Source organism: Rhinolophus ferrumequinum, chromosome 3 (assembly GCF_004115265.2).
Source record: "Rhinolophus ferrumequinum isolate MPI-CBG mRhiFer1 chromosome 3, mRhiFer1_v1.p, whole genome shotgun sequence".
Classification (NCBI taxonomy): domain Eukaryota; kingdom Metazoa; phylum Chordata; class Mammalia; order Chiroptera; family Rhinolophidae; genus Rhinolophus; species Rhinolophus ferrumequinum.
In genome coordinates, this window is record NC_046286.1 from 93840005 (window position 1) to 93861342 (window position 21338).

Below are 21338 nucleotides of genomic sequence, written 5' to 3' on the forward strand. Positions count from 1 at the left end.
TTTTGGTGGTAAGGTAACCTGCCAAAATGAAGTAAATTTAATTACTCACTCTTTGTTGCGAGGCATTTTGTTTCTATAAACCTGGTATCACATTATTAGGGGGAGAAATGTTGATCCTGCCTCACAAATGAAGAAGATTGGAACTTTGTGTATCTCACTAAAATAGCTTTTGAAAGATTAAATTTCATGTAGGGTCTTTTTGGACCCAAGATTTCCATGTATTAAGTGACCTTTTGATTGCAGATATTGTGTTCTCCTGGTCTCTTTTAAACACAAACAGCCCCATTTAGTGAAAAACACATCATTTTTCTCATAATCGAGTCCCTCTATTTATTATTTAATTATGTATAATTACACTGTCATGTTCCCTGACTTCACACGGGGAGTTTGTGGTTAGTCAAGCATACTTTTTAATAGTGTAAGTCCATGTATACCACAAATGGAATGTCAGCTTTCAAGTAGAGATTCAGAGACATGTGGTAAGAGGGTAAGTTTTAAAGGGAGTGTGGGTCTTAATATTTTGTTTCTTCTTGCCCAGTATTAGAAAACTATGGTCCATGCAACACTTTCTCTAATGCTGCAGACAAGTAAAATGTAAGATTGTCAGTATCCATTAAGTGAGTAGTGGTGGCTCCAGAACGGTAGCTTAAAATTTTGTGGAGTTTTGGTGGAGTACTTAAAATGAAGAACCGTGTTCCGCAGAATTCTGTCAGAATCACATAGGGTGCATTTTAAGTACATAAGGATCACTTGTGGTGCTTGTTAAAGCTATACATTCCTTATGCCTCCGCCGCTGAGCGTTTAATTTAGATCATCCAGACCAGTCTGCAGCTATTAGTCATTCCAGGTGGTCACACTTTGAGCAATGGTTGCAGTGCTTCCCAAACTTTAATGTGTGTGCAAATGGCGTTGGCATCTTTTAAAATGCAGACTGACGTTCAGGTCTAGGTAGGGTCTGAGAATCTGCATTCCTAGAACGCTTCCAGGTGATGCTTTAGAAACTCTAACTTTGCAACTCAACCTACCACGGGTACCTTTCCATTTCCTTCTATGTCTAACTGGTTACCTTTTTGTTTATGACTATATATAGACATTTGGGCTGGGTTTTTCACCTCCTTTAAACTTTCTGTTTGATATCATTTCAAAATACTTGCTTACCTCGCTTATCGTGTCCTTTTCCTTTCTTTTTAAACGTATATAGATGTGCACCAGTTGCGTCTTGAAGTGCCATCAGCTGTAACCAAAGTTCCAGATCCCAAGACCACAGCCAGGCGCTCTCGCTCCCAAGAACTGAAGACCATGGAGCTCTCTGACAGCGACCGCCCGGTCAGCTTTGGCTCCACATCGTCCTCAGCCTCTTCTCGGGACAGCCATGGTTCCTTCGGCAGCAGAATGACTTTAGTATCAAACAGCCACTTGGGCTTGTTTCACCAGGATAAGGAAGCAGGGGCCATAAAACTGGAGTTGATTCCAGCCAGGCCGTTTTCCAGCAGTGAGCTGCCGAGGGAGAGCCCAGCTGGGCAACAGGGCACGGATGAGGGCAGCGAGAGGCAACCCCGGGGCCCACGGAGAGTGGAGGCAAATGGGGCCACCAAAACGAGTACAGAGTCAGCCACCACCCCCAAGCTCCTCTACGTGGATAGAGTTGTTCAGGAAATTCTGGAGACTGAAAGGACTTACGTGCAAGATTTAAAAAGCATCGTAGAGGTAAGGCAGACTTTTTGTTTTTTAAGTTTGTCATGCAAGATAAATATGCTTACAAGATAAATATGCTTGCAAAATAAAGGGCAAAGCGAAGCCAGGTTTCGGGATGCATTGTCTCCTAAGACGCAAAAGTGGTGTGAATGTTCAAACAGATCAGAACTTAAGAGAAACCCTAGGGCTGTACTCATTGTGTTAAAATCCTCTTAATATTAGCATCAGCGAATTGATTGTGTGTTAGGAGCAAGAGTGGTGATACCAGTGCGTTCACCAATACGTTGTGTTAATAATTCCTACACACCAAAGATCTGAATGCCTGACACAAAGAGGATGGAGTAGGACTTCAAGCCTCCTGATTGGCAGGAGTCAGGTGTGTCCGGACTGAGCCCATCAGGCCATCTGCACTTTGATCACAACTGTCTACTGCTGTCTGGGAGCTTCCAAAACTGCTGATACCTGTGTCCCACTTCCAGCGACTGTCATTTCATGGGTCTGGGGTGTGGCCTGGGTGGTGGAATTGTGAAAGATCCCAGGGGTAGACAAACTTGGGAACTGCTGTTCTGCGCTGTTCTCTATATTGGCTGGCATTTGAGGAAGGTGGTGAGGGGCAGAGAAAAACTGTGGGCTTCGTCTTGCCTTGGGAATTTTTGTTCACTTTTATAGTAAACAAGTTCGCAAAAATTATTTGCGCAGATTGAGCTCAGTTTATGTGCGAGATTACATACTCTGGAAATTCAATTATTAATTTGACTTTGATTTATATATAGGTTTTTAAAGACAAAGTAAGAATTATCAGAGCAGCTCAGATGCTAACTCATTCGCAAGTAATGATTAAAATATTAATATTTCAAAGGCAAATGTATATATTATGAGGTACACTCACTTTGCTGCCTAGTAAAATACCAAATTCTTTCATTTCTTAGTGCCTGCTTCCTGTTTTAGACTTTTAATAAAATATATTTCAGAATATAGGAGAACATTTGCTGATGAGAACATCTTCTACCAAATACATACATTCTTATAGCTTTAGCAAAAAAAATTCTAAGGCACGATTGCATGTTGAGTTCCACAAATAGAACCAGACAGTGTCTACTAAAAATAGTTATGACATAACTTCTCAGTAAAAATAGAAAAATCAATTGATGCTCAACCAAAACAATATGTGATACCAAATGTCAAAAAAAACGGCCAATTTTTTTTTTTTTTTAATTTCGACAATGATATCATTTGTATTTGAGAAGAAATACCTGTGAAACTGCCAAAAATTTTACTATATAACCTCTTAGGAAATTTAAGGTTGTCAAAGCTTTCTTTGGTTGATTCGTTTTTAAAATTTATTTCTTGGAAACTTTCCACCTAATCAACTTGCTTTACTGAGAGAGAAACCTTTAGTTACTAAACTGGGATTCCGTGAACACTTGCTTTTTCTGAGGCTGGTTGGTAAACCCTGGGTGAGAATCAATAGGTAAGATGTGAATGAAAGAAAGCAGATCAAGGTACTCGCATGCCAGTCACCATGTCAGCAGGCTCCGGATTGCAATCCTTTCTTTTATCCGAATAAATCCTCTTTTGGTGACAAGAAAAAAAAATAACAAGAAAGACGATCAAGACAGAATATTTGCTAAGGAAGTTTCATTAGAAGTTCTATTTCAAGCTGTCCAAATGTTCTTGCCTTTTTTTCATTATCCATGAATTAACCTTGTTTTACATTAGGTGCTGGTGGACCTTTTCTATAAAGAGACAGGCCAAGTGTTTCAGGCTTTCTGGGCTCTGAGGTCTCAGTCACAACTGCTCATCTCTGTCATTGTAGCTCAAAAGCAGCCATAGCCACGATGTCAGTGAACAGGCATGGAAGTTCCAGTAAAACTTGAGGGCCAGCTTTGACCCAAGGGCCATCATTTGCTAATACACCAGTGTATTAGACTGTAAATTTGTGCCTGTGTTTCCTCAACTGTAAAATGGGACTAATAAATAGTACCTGCCTCCTAGGGTTATTATTATGAGAATTAGATTAGATAACATATGAACAGCTCTTACAACAGTGCCTGGCACAAGGTAAGCAATTCTTAAATGGAAATTGTCATCACCAGCCTCCTTTGAATTTGCTGGTTGAGAGTGACTATACTGTGTCTTTCAAAAAAATAATCAGATTAGTCAATTCACTACAGCAGAAATGTAGGGGAAAAAATTTTAAATGGGTGATTTCAAATTATGATTTTGAATGCAATTGAATCATTTCGAATGAATCCATTGAAAATCTGAGGTGATACATAACTACTGTGTTTCCCTGAAAGTAATACCTAGCCGGACAATCAAGTCTAATGCATCTTTTGGAGCAAAAATTCATATAAGACCCGGTCTTATATTATATTACATTATATTATATAAGACCGGGTCTTATAGTAAAATAAATCCGGATCTTATATGAATTTTGCTTCAAAAGACGCATTAGAGCTGATTATCTGGCTAGGTCTTATTTTCAGGGAAACATGGTAGGGAGAGAAAGGTGAAGAACGGTGTTGAGAAAGAGTGTACTTTGGAAAGAAAAGTCCCAAATATAAAGGGAAGCACCCAAGTTGAAAGAAGTAGATGATGTTTTTTTGTTCCAGAATACTTTGAGTCGTCCACCGTCTCCACCTAGAAAAAGTCAGAATCTCTTTAATCAGGGATTAGTCATTGCTGCCTCTTCTTCACATAGTTTTGCTATGTGACCACCACTGTTTCTCAAGATCAAACTTTTAACAGAATGGTTAGACCCATTTTATCTAGTTCTTTCCTTTATGAAGAGTGACGTTGATGAGATGCTGCAGGAAGTTAATTCTCGCTGATAATCAATTAGCCTTGGTAACACTGGTTGGATTATATGTTGTTACCGTTACCCTTATAGTTGCGGAACTGTTGATGACATTGAGGACTTACTGGATCTTTCCACTTGTAGCAACTCTACCCAAAAAAGACAGTTATAATGGGTATTCTTTGGAAATACTAAGTGCCAATTCTTTTAAAATCTGTTTCCCTTGATCTGTGTCTAACCAGTTCTGTGGTTGACTTCTCTCATGTCCTCGATGTCTCCAATGCAGAATTTTTTTAATTCAAACGTATTGGGGTGACAATGTTCAATAAAACTACATAGGTTTTAAGTGTACAATTCTATGTCATCTATACATTGCATTGTATGTTCACCACCCAGAATCAGTCCTCCTTCCGTATATTTGATTCTCTTTACCCTCTTCTACACCTTCCTTCCCCCCTTTCCCTCTGGTAACCACTAAACTGTTGTCTGCGTCTGTGACTTTTTGTTTCTTTGTTTGTCTTGTTCCTTTGTTGCTTTCGGTTTTATATCCCACATATGAGTGAAGTCATACGGATCTCGACTTTTTCTGTCTGACTTATTTCGCTTAGCAAATAATCTCAAGATCCATCCATGTTGTCACAAATGGCAGTATTTCATCTTTCCTTATGGCTGAGTAGTATTCCATGTGTATACATGGACTGCTCATTAACGCCCTGCTGTGAGAAGCTCTCACCATACCTGCAAGGCAGAGCTTCTTGTTACTTTGTTCTTTCTCAGCAAGCATTATTTCTGGGAAAAAGAAACAGTCTAATCATTTATAGCAATAACTGGTAAGTCACTTTTCACTTATGCAGTAGCATAATTTTGAACTTTCTGTACTCTGCTTTATTGAATCCTGTATAACTAATATCCTTCAATAGTCATTCTCAATTTAACTAATTTCCCACGTAAGTAGTACATATCTGTGTACTGTATCCATACATAATCCTCACAGTTCAGGTTTAGATTTGGTTTCTAGGATTTATAAACAGGAAGATCTTTGTGAAAGATCGTACACTGATTTAAGAGACATTAACACAATGTGATTTGACATATTCAATATCATCAGAGTAGATTATTTCTGAGAAGATATCCTTCCAACATTATTTAGGCAATAGGATTCCCAGATGTTGGTTACATATGCAAAGAAGGTTGTATGCCTTTCTTTGCCATATGTAGAGCCACTGTACTAAAATAATCCCAAATATATAGGTATTTTTCCTTTCCCATGCCATTTAGGGGCTCAGAAATGAATTACTCATACTTCCTGAAAAGTTAACTAAAAAATGTTGTTGTTCTTATTCCTATTACTCTTCGTTCCTTGCATTTCTCTCGAGACCCTTCTTTCTGGACGCCCTTCACGCTCCCCCATTGTGGCTAATTCATCCTCTGCTCTTTTGCGCAGCATCCAAGTCATTGGCTTTTGTACACTTGACATTTGAGAGAGAGAGAGAGAGGTGAGGGCTTGACTATTACTCCTACTCAAAAGAACAATGGAGCTGTTATTTCCTTTCCTATATATGGCTCCTAATAACATTCGCAGATAAAATGGGATAATAAATAGAAATCAAATTTTAAAAGTAAAAATAGCCAATAGTACAATTTCTGGAGAGAGAAATATTCATAGTTGGAAAGTAGAAAATAAGGGTCTCTTTCATGTTTCCTGGGACCTTAGATTGACTAAGCAGAGACTCTCGTGGGTAGAGTGGGTTTCTTTAATCTTTCTAAACGATCTATAAAAGAGCCTTTGAGAGCTTCTGGAAATTTGGCCCTTGATATAGTTCATGGCCTGTTTTAATCTCTTAGGAAAGTTTTAAAATAGTTGATAATGTAATATAATGCTGTGTAACGAGAAGTTTCATCCCTACTACAAAATGGCATCTTTGAACTGTTAGAGATGCTAAATTAGATCATCTTTGGGAATGCTGAGGACATGTGTGTTATGAAAAATGTGGGTAAAACATTGTGTAACATGTTTATTTTTTTCTATCATATTCTAGAGAACTAAAATCCTTTTCAAGTACCTTTATCCATACAGTGTGTTAAAAAGCTAAGAAGTGAGTATTATACCTTTAATGTTTAAAGTTTAAAAAGCCAAAGCCTTAAGCACATTTTTGTTGAAAGCATTCCACATTGTTCAAAAGCTATAGCTAAATAAGGATTAGAACGGCGATCGCTGCCCACCCCCTCACCCCAGCTCTTGTGTTTATTAGTCTACATGGACTCTGCTTATTGTGTGACAGTAGACAGTGTCAGGGTAGGTAGAAGAGAGAAGGATGCTTTTCACCCACTCAGTGACGTGAAACACTGTTCTGCCCATTGCCAGAGCTTGGGAAGAGAAGAGTTTACTCTTAGTACTAGAGGTATCCAATTTGTTAGAAGGAGAACTCTCTAACACTTGGGAAGCAAGCCTTCTCCCATATTTGAGCAGAATGAAAAAGGAAATCCAGTGACTATGCCTAGGGAGTTTGTGTGGTGACTGCCATTTATTCTGCCTAGAGACCTAGCTCTTGAGCTGTTGAAGTGACTAAGATTTGGATAGAATGGAACCTGAGCTGGCTTTTGTCCCGGGCCACCCCTCCCTCAAGGACAACTCTTGATTTGGGATGGCTTCCTATTGATCCTGTTGGAGAAACCAGTTTGTTTGGTGTGGAGAGGGCAATTCGTGTCTCTGTTATCCTCCCCCTTAGCTGTAAAGGACTGTTTCCACATGGGCCTTCCCTGGACCAGCCATAACTGCTTAGGACACTTGACCTGAGGAAAAAGGTTTCGAACCTAGGGAGAAGGCTATTGAGAAGAGGTGAATTGTCATAGATTTCAGTGTCTTGCCGGTGTCCTCACTCAATTACTTTCACTCCGGTTTAAATAACATTTATTGTACTGACACTTTTTATGCGGTTCATGGACACTAAAGTTCTTGAATACTGAGGGAAATATGTATTTAATGGTAGAGTGTAGGACTTGGCAAGGGTTGTCTTTAATGAAAGCTTGTTATTGGGTGGATTTAATAAAGAACTTACACTGTAGTATTTGGCACAATTTAATGTACTTTTTCTTTTACGTGGCATTTGAGCACTTTTATTTCAATGTCTCTATTTGGTTTTCCCTCCAAGGGCTTTTATCATAATGGGTGAATGAGATCTTTCTTAAAACCATTTAAGATCTATGATAATTTAGAAGCAAACCTGTTACATAGTTTTCTGCTTATGTAGAAACGATTCCTCAAATAGCACATCTAATCGTTGTATGTAATCCCCAAATCTCACTGCCTATTCATTTTTGTGTCTCTTTATTGTTGTTGTTGTTGTTTTTGTTGTTGTTATGCGCCCTTCCTTCCTACCCTACATCACCCTCATCTCTCACCACCCGAACAACAACGACAAAAACTTAGAAGGCGGGAACACAGTGGTTCTTTTCCTCCTTGCAATCTAATGTGGGAGGGAAGAGGGGGACCGGGTCTTTTATCTCTCTCCATTCCTAATGGGTTTCCCTGTTTTGAATGTTCTGCTAACACCTTCTAATTCATTGTTAATGAGAGACAGTTCAAGGTGAGCAGCATGTAGTCAAAGCACAGTGAGTGGAGGTTTGTCGAACTGCTACGATGTTTCCCCGAAAATAAGACCTAGCCGAACCATCAGCTCTAATGCATCTTTTGGAGCAAAAATTAATATAAGACCCGGTATATATTATATTAATATTATATTATATTATATTATCCCAGTATTATATAAGACCTGGTTTTATTTAATATTAATTTTTAATAAAAATTTAATATTAATTTTTGCTCCAAAAGATGCATTAGAGATGATGGCCCAGCTAGGTCTTATTTTCGGGGAAACACGGTATGCAAAAGTAGCTGTTGGCTGCTCCCAAAAATTCGTGAGTATTTAGTGACTGATGCCAGCATAGGTTACTCAATTACATAAAAATCTTTGCAGCCAAATCTTAATTAAGAGACTAGACTTTGAGTCAAAACTTAGGAAAGTTATTCAAAACACCTAAACTGGTCAGATTCTCTTGTAAGCATGGCAGACAAGCTCTATGGCTACTCTCATTGCCTCATGGATTCCAACAGCTGTAAACATACTGTGTAGACACCACTACTAAATTTTCTGCAAATGTGCCTTAATAACAACAAAAGCACTACAAAGTAATATTAACAGCAACTGGTATTGGAGTACTTACCGTATATCAGGCACTTGTATCCTCACGTCCCCATCATGTGGGTACTGTTATCATTTTCTTACTTTAGCACAAGAACAGTGAATGTACAGAGGGTAAAGTAACTTGTCCTAATGGTTAGTGGTAGAACTGGAACTGGAACCCAGGTTTCACTCAGAGACCACTCTTGCTACCACTAGTCCACACTGTTACCACAAATCTCCTCGTAGAAACTAGCAGAGGGTTCAAAGTTTTCAGACCCTCTTTTAAGTTCTCTAGAGCAGGGTTTTGCAATAGTGACAGCACAGTCATTTTGGATTGGATAATTCTTGGTTGTGGGGGATAGTTATGTGCTTCGTAGGATGCTTAGCAGCAAACTGCCAATAGAACCACTGCTATCCCCTCTTGTGGCAACCACAGATTTCTCTAAACATTGCCAAATATCCCCTGGAGGACAAAATTGCCTCTAGTTGAGATCCACTGCTCTAGAGATTTGGATATAAGGGTAGGCTAAGCCACAGTAACAAATAGACCCCCCTATTTAGTGGGTTAATATATATTATAACAGAAGTTCATTTCATCCTCCTGTCACAGTCACGTGTGAGTGTTCGGATCAGTGGGAGTGGCGCTCCTGTGGGCTGTCATCAGGGACCCAAGCCAATGAGGCTGTCACCTTCAGCACATGGCTTCCAAAGTCTGTGTTCTGTACCATCTCAGTCAGCCAGAGGGGTAAGACGGCATGGGGGCGGTTTCTGAGACACGCACAGAAGCAGCTCACACCCCTTCTCTTCTTCCCCGGGTGAGACTCTTGGCAGGTGGCCACACCAAACAAGCAGCGCTGGGACATGTAGTCTTCTGTGTGCCCCAAGAAGGTAGGAAACACTTTTGTGAACTTGCAGTCTCCACCGTGCATTCTATGCAGTTGAAATATCCTCACGGTAAAACCTGCACCATGTATCCTCCACCCACCACCATCCCTGAAAGAAAAAATACGTAAAGAAAGCCTTTGATGATGCTTACTGCTGACGATAGTGTCTCTCTCTACTGAATAACCCTGTAGAGTATTTTAAATAGAATTCCTCATTTACGGCTTGAAACAGATTAAGACCAATGTATTTTCTATTGCTCCTCCCTCCTCTCTAAAGGCCTCCGTCACCCCCACTTCTCTCTGTCCTGTCTCCCATCATTCCTAATTACCTCTGCCCTTTCTTTTTCTGCCCGTGTCTATCCATATGACCTGCCAATAGTACCCTTTGGAATTATTGAAGACCATAGGTGGTATTTCAGTTTAAAAAGAAGGCTGCTGGGTCTAGCATAGTTCAAAGGCAGGGATCTCACTTACCTTGCTGGTGTTCTGGAAACCTTGTGACAAGGTGAATCAATGAGGGTAAAAGACTAAAGCCATCAAATACTTAATATAATCGAGTGGTGCTTGGAAGCCGCAAGTTTATCGCCACGTTGATAACGTTTATATGAATATTGAATGTCTTTCTTGTTACTGCCCTGCCCTCCTTTGAAACTCATTTCTGTGGCCATCCTGAGAGCCAAAATGAGAATTATGGGCACTTAAAGAAAAAGTAAACAATGGAAAAGCAACGTGTTAACATTGTTTTAATACATTCTTAAGCCTTGCCTTCCCCAAATCTGACACCATTATGGATGCTCTTCCATGAGAAATTGAAGTCAACTTGCATCTTTTCAGAGGTGAACTTGTAGAAAATAAATCTAGCATTGATAAATAGCAGTCTATTTACAGTTGACCTTTGAACAACACGGGTTTGAACTGCACAGGTCCACTTATGCATGGATTTTTTTCAATAAATACCTGCACTGCTTTTGATCCATAGTTGAATGTCGTGGATATGGAGTGCCAACTGTATGCATTTTATGTGCTATTTCATATACGGCACTTGAGCATCCACGGAATTTGGTATCCATGGGGAGTCCTGAAACCAATCCCCTTTAGATGCTGAAGGACAACTGGTGTAAAGTTTTTGAGGAGTCAGAAGGTATACGTGGATTTTCAGCTGGGTGTTGGGGGGTGGTGCCCATAACCCATTTGTTCAAGGGTCAACTGTATATTGTTACCCTTTCCCTATAGTACAGTTTTCAAATTACTAAGAATTTTGTAGCAATAGCATAATGATCATCAATTCATATAAATAATTATGGATGCAGTGACATTCCTCAGTGTCTCCCCAAGAAATACTAAATCTCATACAGTGGGAAGGCCCTCTTGAGTTCCTGACAATCCTGACTTGTGACTTGCTTCTTGAGACTGGGGGCCGGGAAGAATAATTGAGGACAAGTCTAAAGATATGCAGGGTATTAGAAGCCCTCAGTCAGGCTTTGTTGGGTATTCTTCCTAGGTTGCAAGAATTCATGATCTGAGAAAGTTTATAGATGGGTTTGTTTTTAACATCCCTAGCTAATGTCTGACTCAAGGAAGAGAGAGGACAGATGATAGAGAGAAAGAGCTATATGAATTTTCAAAGTGCCTACATTTGGTTCTGCTATAATGTGACATGACATGTGTGTTCCTTAAAGTCACTCACTGTGGAAAATCACAGAGGGAAAATAGGGCTTTTAGGAAAAATGGGTGTTGAGCACAACACTCAAAAACGTCATCAGTAATACATAAAAAAAAAAAAGATAGGAATCAAAAAAAGATGGAAGCAGTTTTATACCTGTTAAATAGATAAAAAATACTTGCTAGAGTAAATATGACATTTCACCCTGAAAAAAACCTGGAATTTCTCATAGAAGCCACCTGGTTCCCATACCTGCCACCCTCTGTGTGAAAGGAAGAGAACAAAAGGGAGCAAGAGAAAAAGTGAGAAAAATGGCCAGTAAAGAGGAGAAAGAACAGAGAACAGAGAGGGAAAAATATAAGACAGGCTAAGAGGAAAGCGAGAAAAATTAGACAGGAGGCCATCTGCAGGGTTGCAGCTTAGGAGTTACTATGAAATAGGGTTACCTGACATCAATAGGAAGTTGTTACACCTGACATGGGTGGGTGTGGCTTGTAACTCATGCAGGTGGACTGAGGTAGTTGGTAGGCGTTTTGAAGTGTGTGTGTGTCTTTGTATTCCTATGCTGCTGTCTGGAACTGGGTGCAGTTTTCCACATTCACCCACTGTTTCTTGTGGATGAAATCCTCCCTAAAAGCAAAGACAAAATGCAGAAATTTGAATCAAGTTCACATTGTTCCCTACTATATTAATCGTGGGAACAAATTTATGTTTTCAAAACAAATGTCATAGCAGAACTGACTGTACATATTCTTCGGAGGGTTATGATTTGTTATAAATGGGTCTCGTCACTCCCGCCACCTCCTTGCTCAGACTGAAAGATTGAAGGATGCTATACCGGTTGTCAAAAAATGTGATCTTCCGTGGACTAATAAAGACTATGACAAATATCCTTAATGCATTCTTTATTTTCACCTTATAAGAAAAAAATGGTTTAAAAGAATTTCAAGTTTTCTTAGCAATTGGAGAGTTTATTTATATTCTTGGAAACTAACAAATAGACTTTGCACCCTAATCTTGGACCAACAAACATGATTACTTATAAATACAAATAAAAATTTTTCTTTTACTGAAAAGATTGCACAATTTGGTCAAATATTCTTGCACAAACTATATAGCATTTGGTGTCTGTGAAACTCTAGAACACCAAGGAGATTTAAGAGGGAAATATTAGTGTTTCTGATGTTTAAATTAGAATAATTTTTTCCACCTACACTTGCAGATTCAGATAGACAGTGTATTAAAGGAGAGGATTGACTTACCATGAAATGCAGAAAAAAAGAAAATAGAAGCTGTACTTTTCACAGACATAACTGAGTACATTCAATCCTTTTGAGTGATCGAGCACTTGGAAAAATGCCTGCCACTAAAAGGTCCCTTCCCATTCTATCAGGCCTTTCTTTTAAGGCAACATCTTGCTTTTTAATGAAAAGGCATTTCAAAAACTTCAGTTAACTCCGGTGACTGAGTAGCGATTATTACTGGCCTGCTGAAGTACTGCTAATATATTTCAAAGACTGCCCGTGGGCAAAATTCTGTTGAAGATTTGCTAAAACAGGTCCTGTTCGGTTGGGTTAGAATCATGCTCCCTTTGGGTGTGTGCCATCTTGAATATTCAATTATACTGAGTGGGTAGAAAATTACAGAATTCAGGAAATTATGTTCGAAACAAACCAACCTTCAGTTGGGAGAAGTTTCCCATTGCCAGAAATTTCTTCCAAAGAATAGACGCTGCTTGCACCTTGTGAAATTAATCACAGAGAAGAATTTACTACCCAGGTCATGTGACAAGCCTAGTGCCAGTATGTGTGTCCAAGCAGCCTTGCTCTGTAAGACCCAGAGAAGGAAGAGGCAGCTGGACTTACGCATGGCTTGTCAGCCTCTGCAAGTTAGTAGTTAAGTCTTTCCTGATCATTTGTGCTTCCGATTTCTCCTCTGCCCACCAAGACGACGTTGCCGCTTACAGTGGAGAAGCATTGTTCTGCACAGCACCTCACGTGGAACTTTTTAAATCTGTTTTAATTGTAAAATATACATAAAATTTATCATTGGAAGTGTACAGTTGGACGGCATTAAGTACATGTACATTATCCCACAACGACACCACCATCCATCTCCGGAACTTTTCTGTCACCCCAAACTGAAACTCTGTACCCCTTAAATAATAACTCTTCCTCCTCCTTTCTCCCCCAGCCTCAGGCAATCTTTTGTTAAATTTTTAGAAATTGTGGTAGAATAGATATAACATAAAATTGACCATCTGGATCATTTTTAAGTGTACAGTTCAGTGGTATTAAGCAATTTCCAGAATTCTTTTCATTTCAAACTGAAACTCTGTACCTATTAAGCAATAACTCCCCTTTCTCTCACCCTTTCACTGATCCCCACTCCAATTGCTGTTTCTATGAATTTGGCTGCTTTAGATACCTCGTGTAAGCGGGCTCACGGTGCTTGTCCTCTTGTGAGTGGCTCATTTCGTTCAACATAATGTCTTCTAGGATCTCCCATGCCGCACCATGTGTCAGACTTTTCTTCCTTCTTAAAGTTGAATCATATTCCAATGTATGTATATATCACATCTTGTTTCTTCATTCACCTTTTGATGGACACTTAGATTGCTTCCAGTTGCACCGAATTTTTGATTAAGTAGAATCACACCAAATTTCAGAACTGGAAAGGTGAGGTGTGTTGTTAAGTTTTGTATTCCTAGCAACCAGCACTTAATAGGCCATCAGTAAATGTGTGCTGAACGAATTATTTCATCCTACCTGGTCATTTTTGTAGGTGAGGAAATGGCTATTCAGAGAACAAGTGATTTTTCCAACTGGATGCCAATCCTAGTTCTGTCACTTAACTACCTTTGATCTTGAACAATTACTTAACTTCTGTAACCTGTGTTTCCTTCGTCTTAAAGTGAAAGAGATATTGCATACCTTATAGGATGTAGTGAGGATAGAATGAGGTCATTCTCATAGGGTGTTTTGCACAGACCTGGCACGTGGAAGCAAGCACTTAACAGGTTATAACTGTTCAAGCTGTAGACCCTGCAGCTGACTATGCAGGTCCTGTCTCCCATCCATTTAATTTGGAAACAACTGGAAAAATAAGAAGAAGCATTTATTGAGTGCCTCTCATGAGCCAGTTAAGGAGCGTCCTCATACATTCTTATTAATGAAATTTTCTGGAAACATGTTACTTGTATTTCCCAGTTTCCTACATCTCAGCCATTGACAAAGATAAAATTGGTGTGGACATGTGTGAAGGGAAGAGCTTGTCATTCCTGCATCTAGCCACCACCTCGTTTAGACAAACCCAGAGCAGCGATACAGAGAGGAAACAATCAGGATCACTTCCTTAGCAACTTCTTGGGACAAGTCGAAAGCAACCTGTGAGGTTGCCCTTTTTTTCCCTAAGCACAGGTAGAGGCAGCTTTGGAGGGTGAGAAATTGTCTCCTGCAAGACCAGAGAGTCCATCTGGGCTAGTCCACTGTGATCACTGGATACTCTTGGACCCTTTTTTGCCAACTCTTGTTCTGAGATAGGAGCTGGCTCTGCAGTTCCTGGTCCTATTTGCAAAGGAATAAGGTAAAGAAGGTGACTGGTAATATGTGTACGTTTACTTGACATTCAAAATTATCTAGAATGCTCAAAAACTCCATTTGGGAAGAAAATCCACTAGAACAAAATCCCTTCTTCAAAAATAGGAGAAGCTAAAACATCATAAAGATCCCTTATGAGGATCATGCAATTCGCTAGGTGGACATCGGCTAGATTCACTCCAAGGAGAGTACACCCTCATACACACGTTCAAAGCGGGGATCAGTTATCATCTAAGAACTCTGGTTGGAAGGAGCAGCCCAAAAGTCGGGATTTGTCTAAAGCAGAGGCTGCACTTGACTGACACCAGGGAGCTTTTCACGACTCCTGCCACCTATGCTGCACCCTGGACTAATGAAATCCAATGGAGGTGGTGGCGGGGTGGCGGGGGGAGGGGGGAGAGTGGCATCAGTTTTTCTTAGAGCTCTCCACAGTCCACCAGGCAATCAACATTGAGGTCCACAGTCCTAAAGAGAATTTTTTCCTCCTTTGTCATAAAGCAAACAGCAGACATTTAAAGGCAGCGTAAGTTACTTCCCCGATCCCCTGTAGAATATCACAAATGATGAAAAGCTAAAATCTGCAAGAACCGAATCCAAATACTGACTCTGCCATTTTCCTGTGTGATCTTGGACAACTTACTAAACTTCTCTGAGTTCCAGTTTCTTCACCTGTAAAATGGGAATACTAGGATGGTTGTGAAAATTAAATAAGATAATCTGTGCAAAATGCTTAGCAAAGGTCTAGGCCTACAGTGAGCACTCAAGTGAGAGCTATTATTAGTAGTAGTATTAACTGGTATTATTTGGACAAGGCCAGTAATTTCTGGTAAGTGTTAAAGTATCATAATATTGTTGTGATTGCTAATCTATGTTAAAGAATTAGTTCAGAAAATTATTTTAACTGTGCAATTTAAAGAGGATCTATCTTGTTGTGGACTTTAGTTTACCTGGCCTACCTACATGGAGTTGGGATTCATTTCTAACATCACAAAGGGCTGCAATAGTGGTGTAAAGTGATTTTCAGAATTTTGATTTGACCTGAGTCAAAGTGAGATTGATTTAAGGGACAGAGCGCAGGCCTGGGCTCCAGTGCCACGCTGACAGTCTGCTGTGTGCCCATGCACAAATGACCAATCTGACCTCAGCGTCATCCTTTGTCAATGAGTCCAATTCAGACAGCCGAAATCGAGAGATGATTGGAGAGTGCATCTCCTCCAGCCTCAGCGCTCAAGAATGTAACCAGGAAATAAGTAAGTCCTTTGAGCAACCAAAATAGATATTTCAAATCCAAACAGTAAATCCTGTGTCTCTACCCATGGAGAGGCCCCAAGCTCTCACTAAGAGCCCATTTACCCTACGCGTTTAAAATAAGCTTCAGCATTTCGTTTCCTAGCCCACAGCGAAGGGCGAGGGTGGGAAGGGGTGGCTGTGACAGCCCTAAGGAGCAGAGGAAAGAACTCCTTAGTAGACTAATTCATGTGAAGCCATTTAGAATGGGCGCGAACTCCGCTCGGTCACCTTGTGAATCTTACGTGTGAATTCTGGCCCACAGCGTCACCGGAGTCCTTACTGATACGCCTGAATAGCAAGAAACGTTTTCACTATGCTTGGTATAGCACCTAAAATATTCTGTCTGCTCCTGGCCTTCATAAACAAAGTCATTATTAAATTATAATAACTGACTTTCTAAATGTTTTTTATTATTGTAAAATATACATAACATAAAATTTACTATTTTAACCATTTTTAAGTATACAATTCCGTGGCATTGAGCACATTTAAAATGCTGTGCAATCATCCCCACTGTCCATTCCTAGGACTTTCTTGTATCATCCCAAACAGAAAGGCTGTACCCATTAAACAGTAGCCCCATTCTCCCCTTCCCCAGCCCCCAGCAACCTCCAGTCTCCTTTCTCTATGAATTTGCTGAACTCATACAATATTTGTCCTTCTGAGCCTGGCTTATTTCACCTAGAATAATGTTTCCCAGGTTCATCCATGTTGTAACGTGTATCAGAATTTCATTAATGATAGTTATCTGTTAATACTTAGAGAAAATTCTTGTACAATAGCTGATCCCTTAACAAAAGTGAGATGCCACTTTATAAAAATGAGAATCATCCTTCCTCTGTAAGGGGAGGAATTATGAAAATAATGAAGGCATGATGAGAAATGGCAAGCATCTCCCCAACCCGAAACAAAGGGGAATACTTGTCCTAAATGTGAAGGTTATTTGTTTCATACACTAATATAAAAGAATCCGTAATGACTCTTATGCTTGAATCATTGGCACCTCCCACCCTTCTCCCCACCCCAAAGTACTCCACACAAAAAATGGAGACAGGCCGCAGCTTAGGTCTGTGGTTTCAAGTGACAAAATCACACCGAGGCAAGATTATTCTTCAGTTTTCTCCACATGCTGCTGCCTAACGGGCATTGTGCGCGCGTGCGTGTGTGTGTGTGTGTGTGTGTGTGTGTGTGTGTGTGTGTGTGTGTGTGTGTGTGTGTCTGTGTGTCTGTGTGTCTGTGTGTGTGTGTGTGTGTGGCAGGAGGCAGAGTGAGCCATTCTTTTAAACTACTCTTTAAAATATTTTCTTCTGAAACAAGCCTTCTTTTCTCTTTGGAGCAACAAGAAATGTTACAAGTGTTCCTTTAGCTTTACCATGGGGCTTAAAGTTATGCTGTTAACCTTTCAGAACGCTATTAGTGGGAGATGAGTCAGGGGAGTACCCACCCGGGCCTCTAGCAGCCCCTACTACAAATACAGAATTGCTGAAAAGACGGCTGCCTTTGTCCCGTCTTCCCTGAAGCAGTGAATAAATCGCTCAACCCGGGGGTCGGTTTATAGCCTCCTCAATGGTGTTGCAAATGCAAATGCACGTGGAGAAAAGGGTGAGAGTTAATCTACTTTTGATTAGGGAAGCGTTTCTTTTCTTGTGCAAAGGGAGGAGTTGGGTGGGTGGGCAGAGAGTTAAAAACGAAATGCATAGTTCAGGAACCTTTGTCATCTTCCCGAGGTCGTGCTGTAAAAACGCTGTCCCTGAGACAAAGGGAAGGGGAGGGAGCAAAAGAGGAATGCTGGGTTGGGTTACAGTTCAATACAACTTCGGCCACCTTGGGAGCTCCAGAGAGAGCAGCCCGGGACTGTTAACCCTCGCCTTGCCAGGCTCTGCCAGGTGATGGGTTCTGGCTGCACAGTTGCTCGTTTCTGCAGACATTCAGTGCTGGGACAGCTAACACATAAGGCCTACAGATTGTTCACATCAGTTTTGTGGGAGAGAAGGAGCTACCAAGACATTTCTGTAGCACTGTATGAGGATTACCCCGCTTCCTTTATCATGGAATTCTACATGCAAGTGCTCCTAAAAAAAAACACCTGACCCAGACGGGGCCTGAAAATGATGGAGAAAGATTCCTGGGACGAATCTTGAAGGAGGAGTTAGCAGGTTATGACAGTAGGAGAGACAATCTTGGCGATGAGAGTAGAATATGTAAAGACAGAGAAGCATGAGAGATCAGGGGACATGGGACATTCTTGAACGTATAAGGAGTGAGCATCTGCCTATCCGTTGGGGGTGGGGGTGAGGGGTTAGGGGAGATGGGAGGGAGCTAGAAAGTGGTAAAAGAGGAGCCTAGAAAGGTAGGCAGGGTGCAAGCCTTGAAGGACCTTTCTCAGTGCTGAAAACTGAGGCAGGATTTTATGCAGGAGGCATACATCAAATCTGAGTTTTAGAAAGATCACATTGGACTCATTCTGAAAAATTGGAGGGGTCAGAGCGCAGTAGAGCGACTAGTTGGGATGTCCTCGCTGTGGTCCTGGTGGGAGGTGAATAAGACCAAGGCAGCCATGAGGGAGGAGGGGTCAGTTTCAACAGAGAGGCAGGATTTACTGTCCAGGAGACAGAGCAGGTGAGAGGGCCAGGCTGTGGGAAACTTTTGAGTGTCAACTTTTGAGTGTCATTGGGACTTTGTATGCATGTCCCCCTAGCAACCTTCAGACCCTGTCCCAACAGTGATGGTTGATAACAAGCTGCTCACTGTAGGTTAGCTTTCCTATGGCAGAGAAGGGTGGTGGGAAGACTTGTTGTGATGATTTCTCAGTGTGCAGATGGAGTTCATTTGCTTGTGAACCGAAAGAGCGTCCAATCTGGTGATTTTCCCTGCTCTGCTGAGGAGAGACATGGGACACAGAAGGCCCCCCAACAGCCACCGCTGCTGGCCACTCTGTGCGGGGGTACCTTGTGCAGGGCTCCTTGCAGGGGCCTTGTCATTTAACAAGCAGAAAGATGAGGCGGGAGTAGCTGTATTATCCCTACTTAGCTGACATGGGAGTCTCAGCAAGTTCAATAACCTGCCCAATGCCGGGCCCTCAGACCCAGGCTGCCTGCCTTGTGGGCCGGTGCATTTGCCAGCACCTGTGTCTGGAGCTGAGGCCCTCGTGAGCAATCTGTCCTGTCCCCAGTGCCATGCTCTGTCCTCAGGTAAGTCCACTTATCTGAGACTCCTGGGACAGGAGGTTTTGCAGCAGATGGAAACTGCATCTGTCACAACAACAAGGATAGAGCGTAAATCCGTTCAGATTATAACATTAGTGCTGTAGAAATTCATCCCGTACAATCTCTTGAAAAATCACTTATGGAAACCTCATCCTATGCTCAATAGAGCTCTCTCTCTCCTCTCTCTCTCTCTCTCTCTCTCTCTCTCTCTCTCTCTCTCTCTCTCTCTCTCTCTCTCTCTCTCTCTCTCTCTCTCTCCAACATGGCCAGAGACATTGTGCTTTAGATTTCAGAGAGGAGAAAAAAAAAGGTTTCCCCAAATCACGCATTTCATTCTTTGGCATGAATTGGGACCAGGCCTCTAGTGCCACGGACGGAAATCTTTGCATTTATCCTCTCCAAGAGTCCCAGCATTCTTGGAGAAGGTCAAGTTTCCGGGGAGCGTCCCATCGTGCTGGCCCCCATTTTACTCTCTGTACCTCTCCCTGCCGCCCTGCAGACCACCGCGCCCATGGCTGATACTATGTCAATAAATAACTTCTGGTTGAGATCTTACTGTGATGAGATCAACAACTGTATAGCCAGAGAAGCAATAAAATATGCCCTCAGGGCTACTCATTGTTTTCTGTACAATAAACGGAACAGCTTAGCCTATGCATTTCCATACTTAGCACTGGATTACCTAATGCCGCCAGAATATAATCACATGCATCCGCATTGAAAAACTGCCCGTATAGAGCTCGGTCCTTGTGTAGATGCTTTATTTTAATATATACAGTCTCATTGTGTTGCAATTTTCAAGTAGAATAGCTTGACCTTGAGGGTCATTGTCATTCTGTGTGACCTAGTAGATGGGGAATCAGTTAGTATCGTCCAGCCTTTCCTCTCACTAGTTAATATTGTCCTGCTTGAGCCTGGTTGAAACCTTGTTTTGTTTCAGGGTTAAAGTCCCAAGTAAATGAGCACAAATAGCACGAGGTTGATGTCTCTGAGCCCTTGTTTCATGTCTGTCAAGTGAGCACTGCTTAAGCAGCTACTGTATACAGACCAGTTGCTTTGAGAATTACCTGTATTACAGTTCCTGTCTCAGGAAAAGAGACTAGAACGTCTTCCAACTCATTAAATAAGCCATATAGTTCACTACTGTCCGACACATGATTCAGTCTAGCATACAACGACTGGTGAAGTGTACGTGGGACCTTGTGGCTGCATCTGTTTTCCTGGGCCGTTAGTTCATGTCCTGATTTCAATATTTCTGGTGCTCTAGAATGAAGAGTCCTCCGGTGAAGTGTAGAAGCGTAGGTGGGAGATTGGGTCTGTGAACAGAATATGTTTTTGCTGCAGAAACCAATGGCCACATTTGGATATTGAATGAAGGCTCTTCTGCCATGGGTGTACGGAAGGGACGTGCAGCGCTCTGGGGAGAAGTCAGAGCCTCACTGATAAAGCCCAGACCGACTGTTGTCAGAGACTGTGCCAGAAGTTAACACGAATAAGCGTGCTACTTGTACGCGCTCCCATGGGAAGCAGTAAAACCCCGACCGCAGTTGCTTATCCACAGTCCGGAGGAAGCTTTCCAAAGCAGGGCCTGCAGCTCTTCGTGCTTTCTCCTTCTGTACATCAATGTTTTTCCTCTGACAAAGGGCATGCTTTCAGAGCTGCGATCCCTCTCTTCACTTCTGACTGATCTTCATTTTATAGCGGTTCCTCATTCTGTAGCTTTCAAACACTCTGCCTTCCAGGCTCTTCATCATGTACATTGTTTCATATACTTAAAAGGAGCGCGGTGCCGGGAGAGCTGGAAGAATTCATTTGCAATGTTCCGCGTGACTGGTTTTGTAAGGGAGTGTGTCCCTATGGGGACAGCTATTCGTAGGGAGTCATGCAAATAAAGAGCAATGGAATGACCCACCCTGGGGTGACTGCCAAGGGAAGTGGGACATTTTGAAGGACTAGAGAGCCGTGTACCAGTGAGAAGGAAGGAAAAGAACTTGTCAACAGGATGGGAAGGCCTGAG

At 41.4% G+C, this 21338-nt stretch overlaps 1 protein-coding gene across 8 annotated transcripts in view; it reads left to right on the forward strand.

Moving 5' to 3' along the window:
- The window catches only part of PLEKHG1 (pleckstrin homology and RhoGEF domain containing G1), a 211471-nt gene that overhangs the window by 124417 nt on the left and 65716 nt on the right, over positions 1-21338 (forward strand). For all 8 annotated transcript variants that reach the window (XM_033103025.1, XM_033103026.1, XM_033103024.1 and 5 more), the window contains one exon: positions 1202-1707. In XM_033103025.1, the coding sequence (XP_032958916.1) occupies positions 1300-1707 (408 nt within the window). In that variant the 5' untranslated portion in view covers positions 1202-1299. The remainder of the gene's footprint in view (positions 1-1201; positions 1708-21338) is intronic.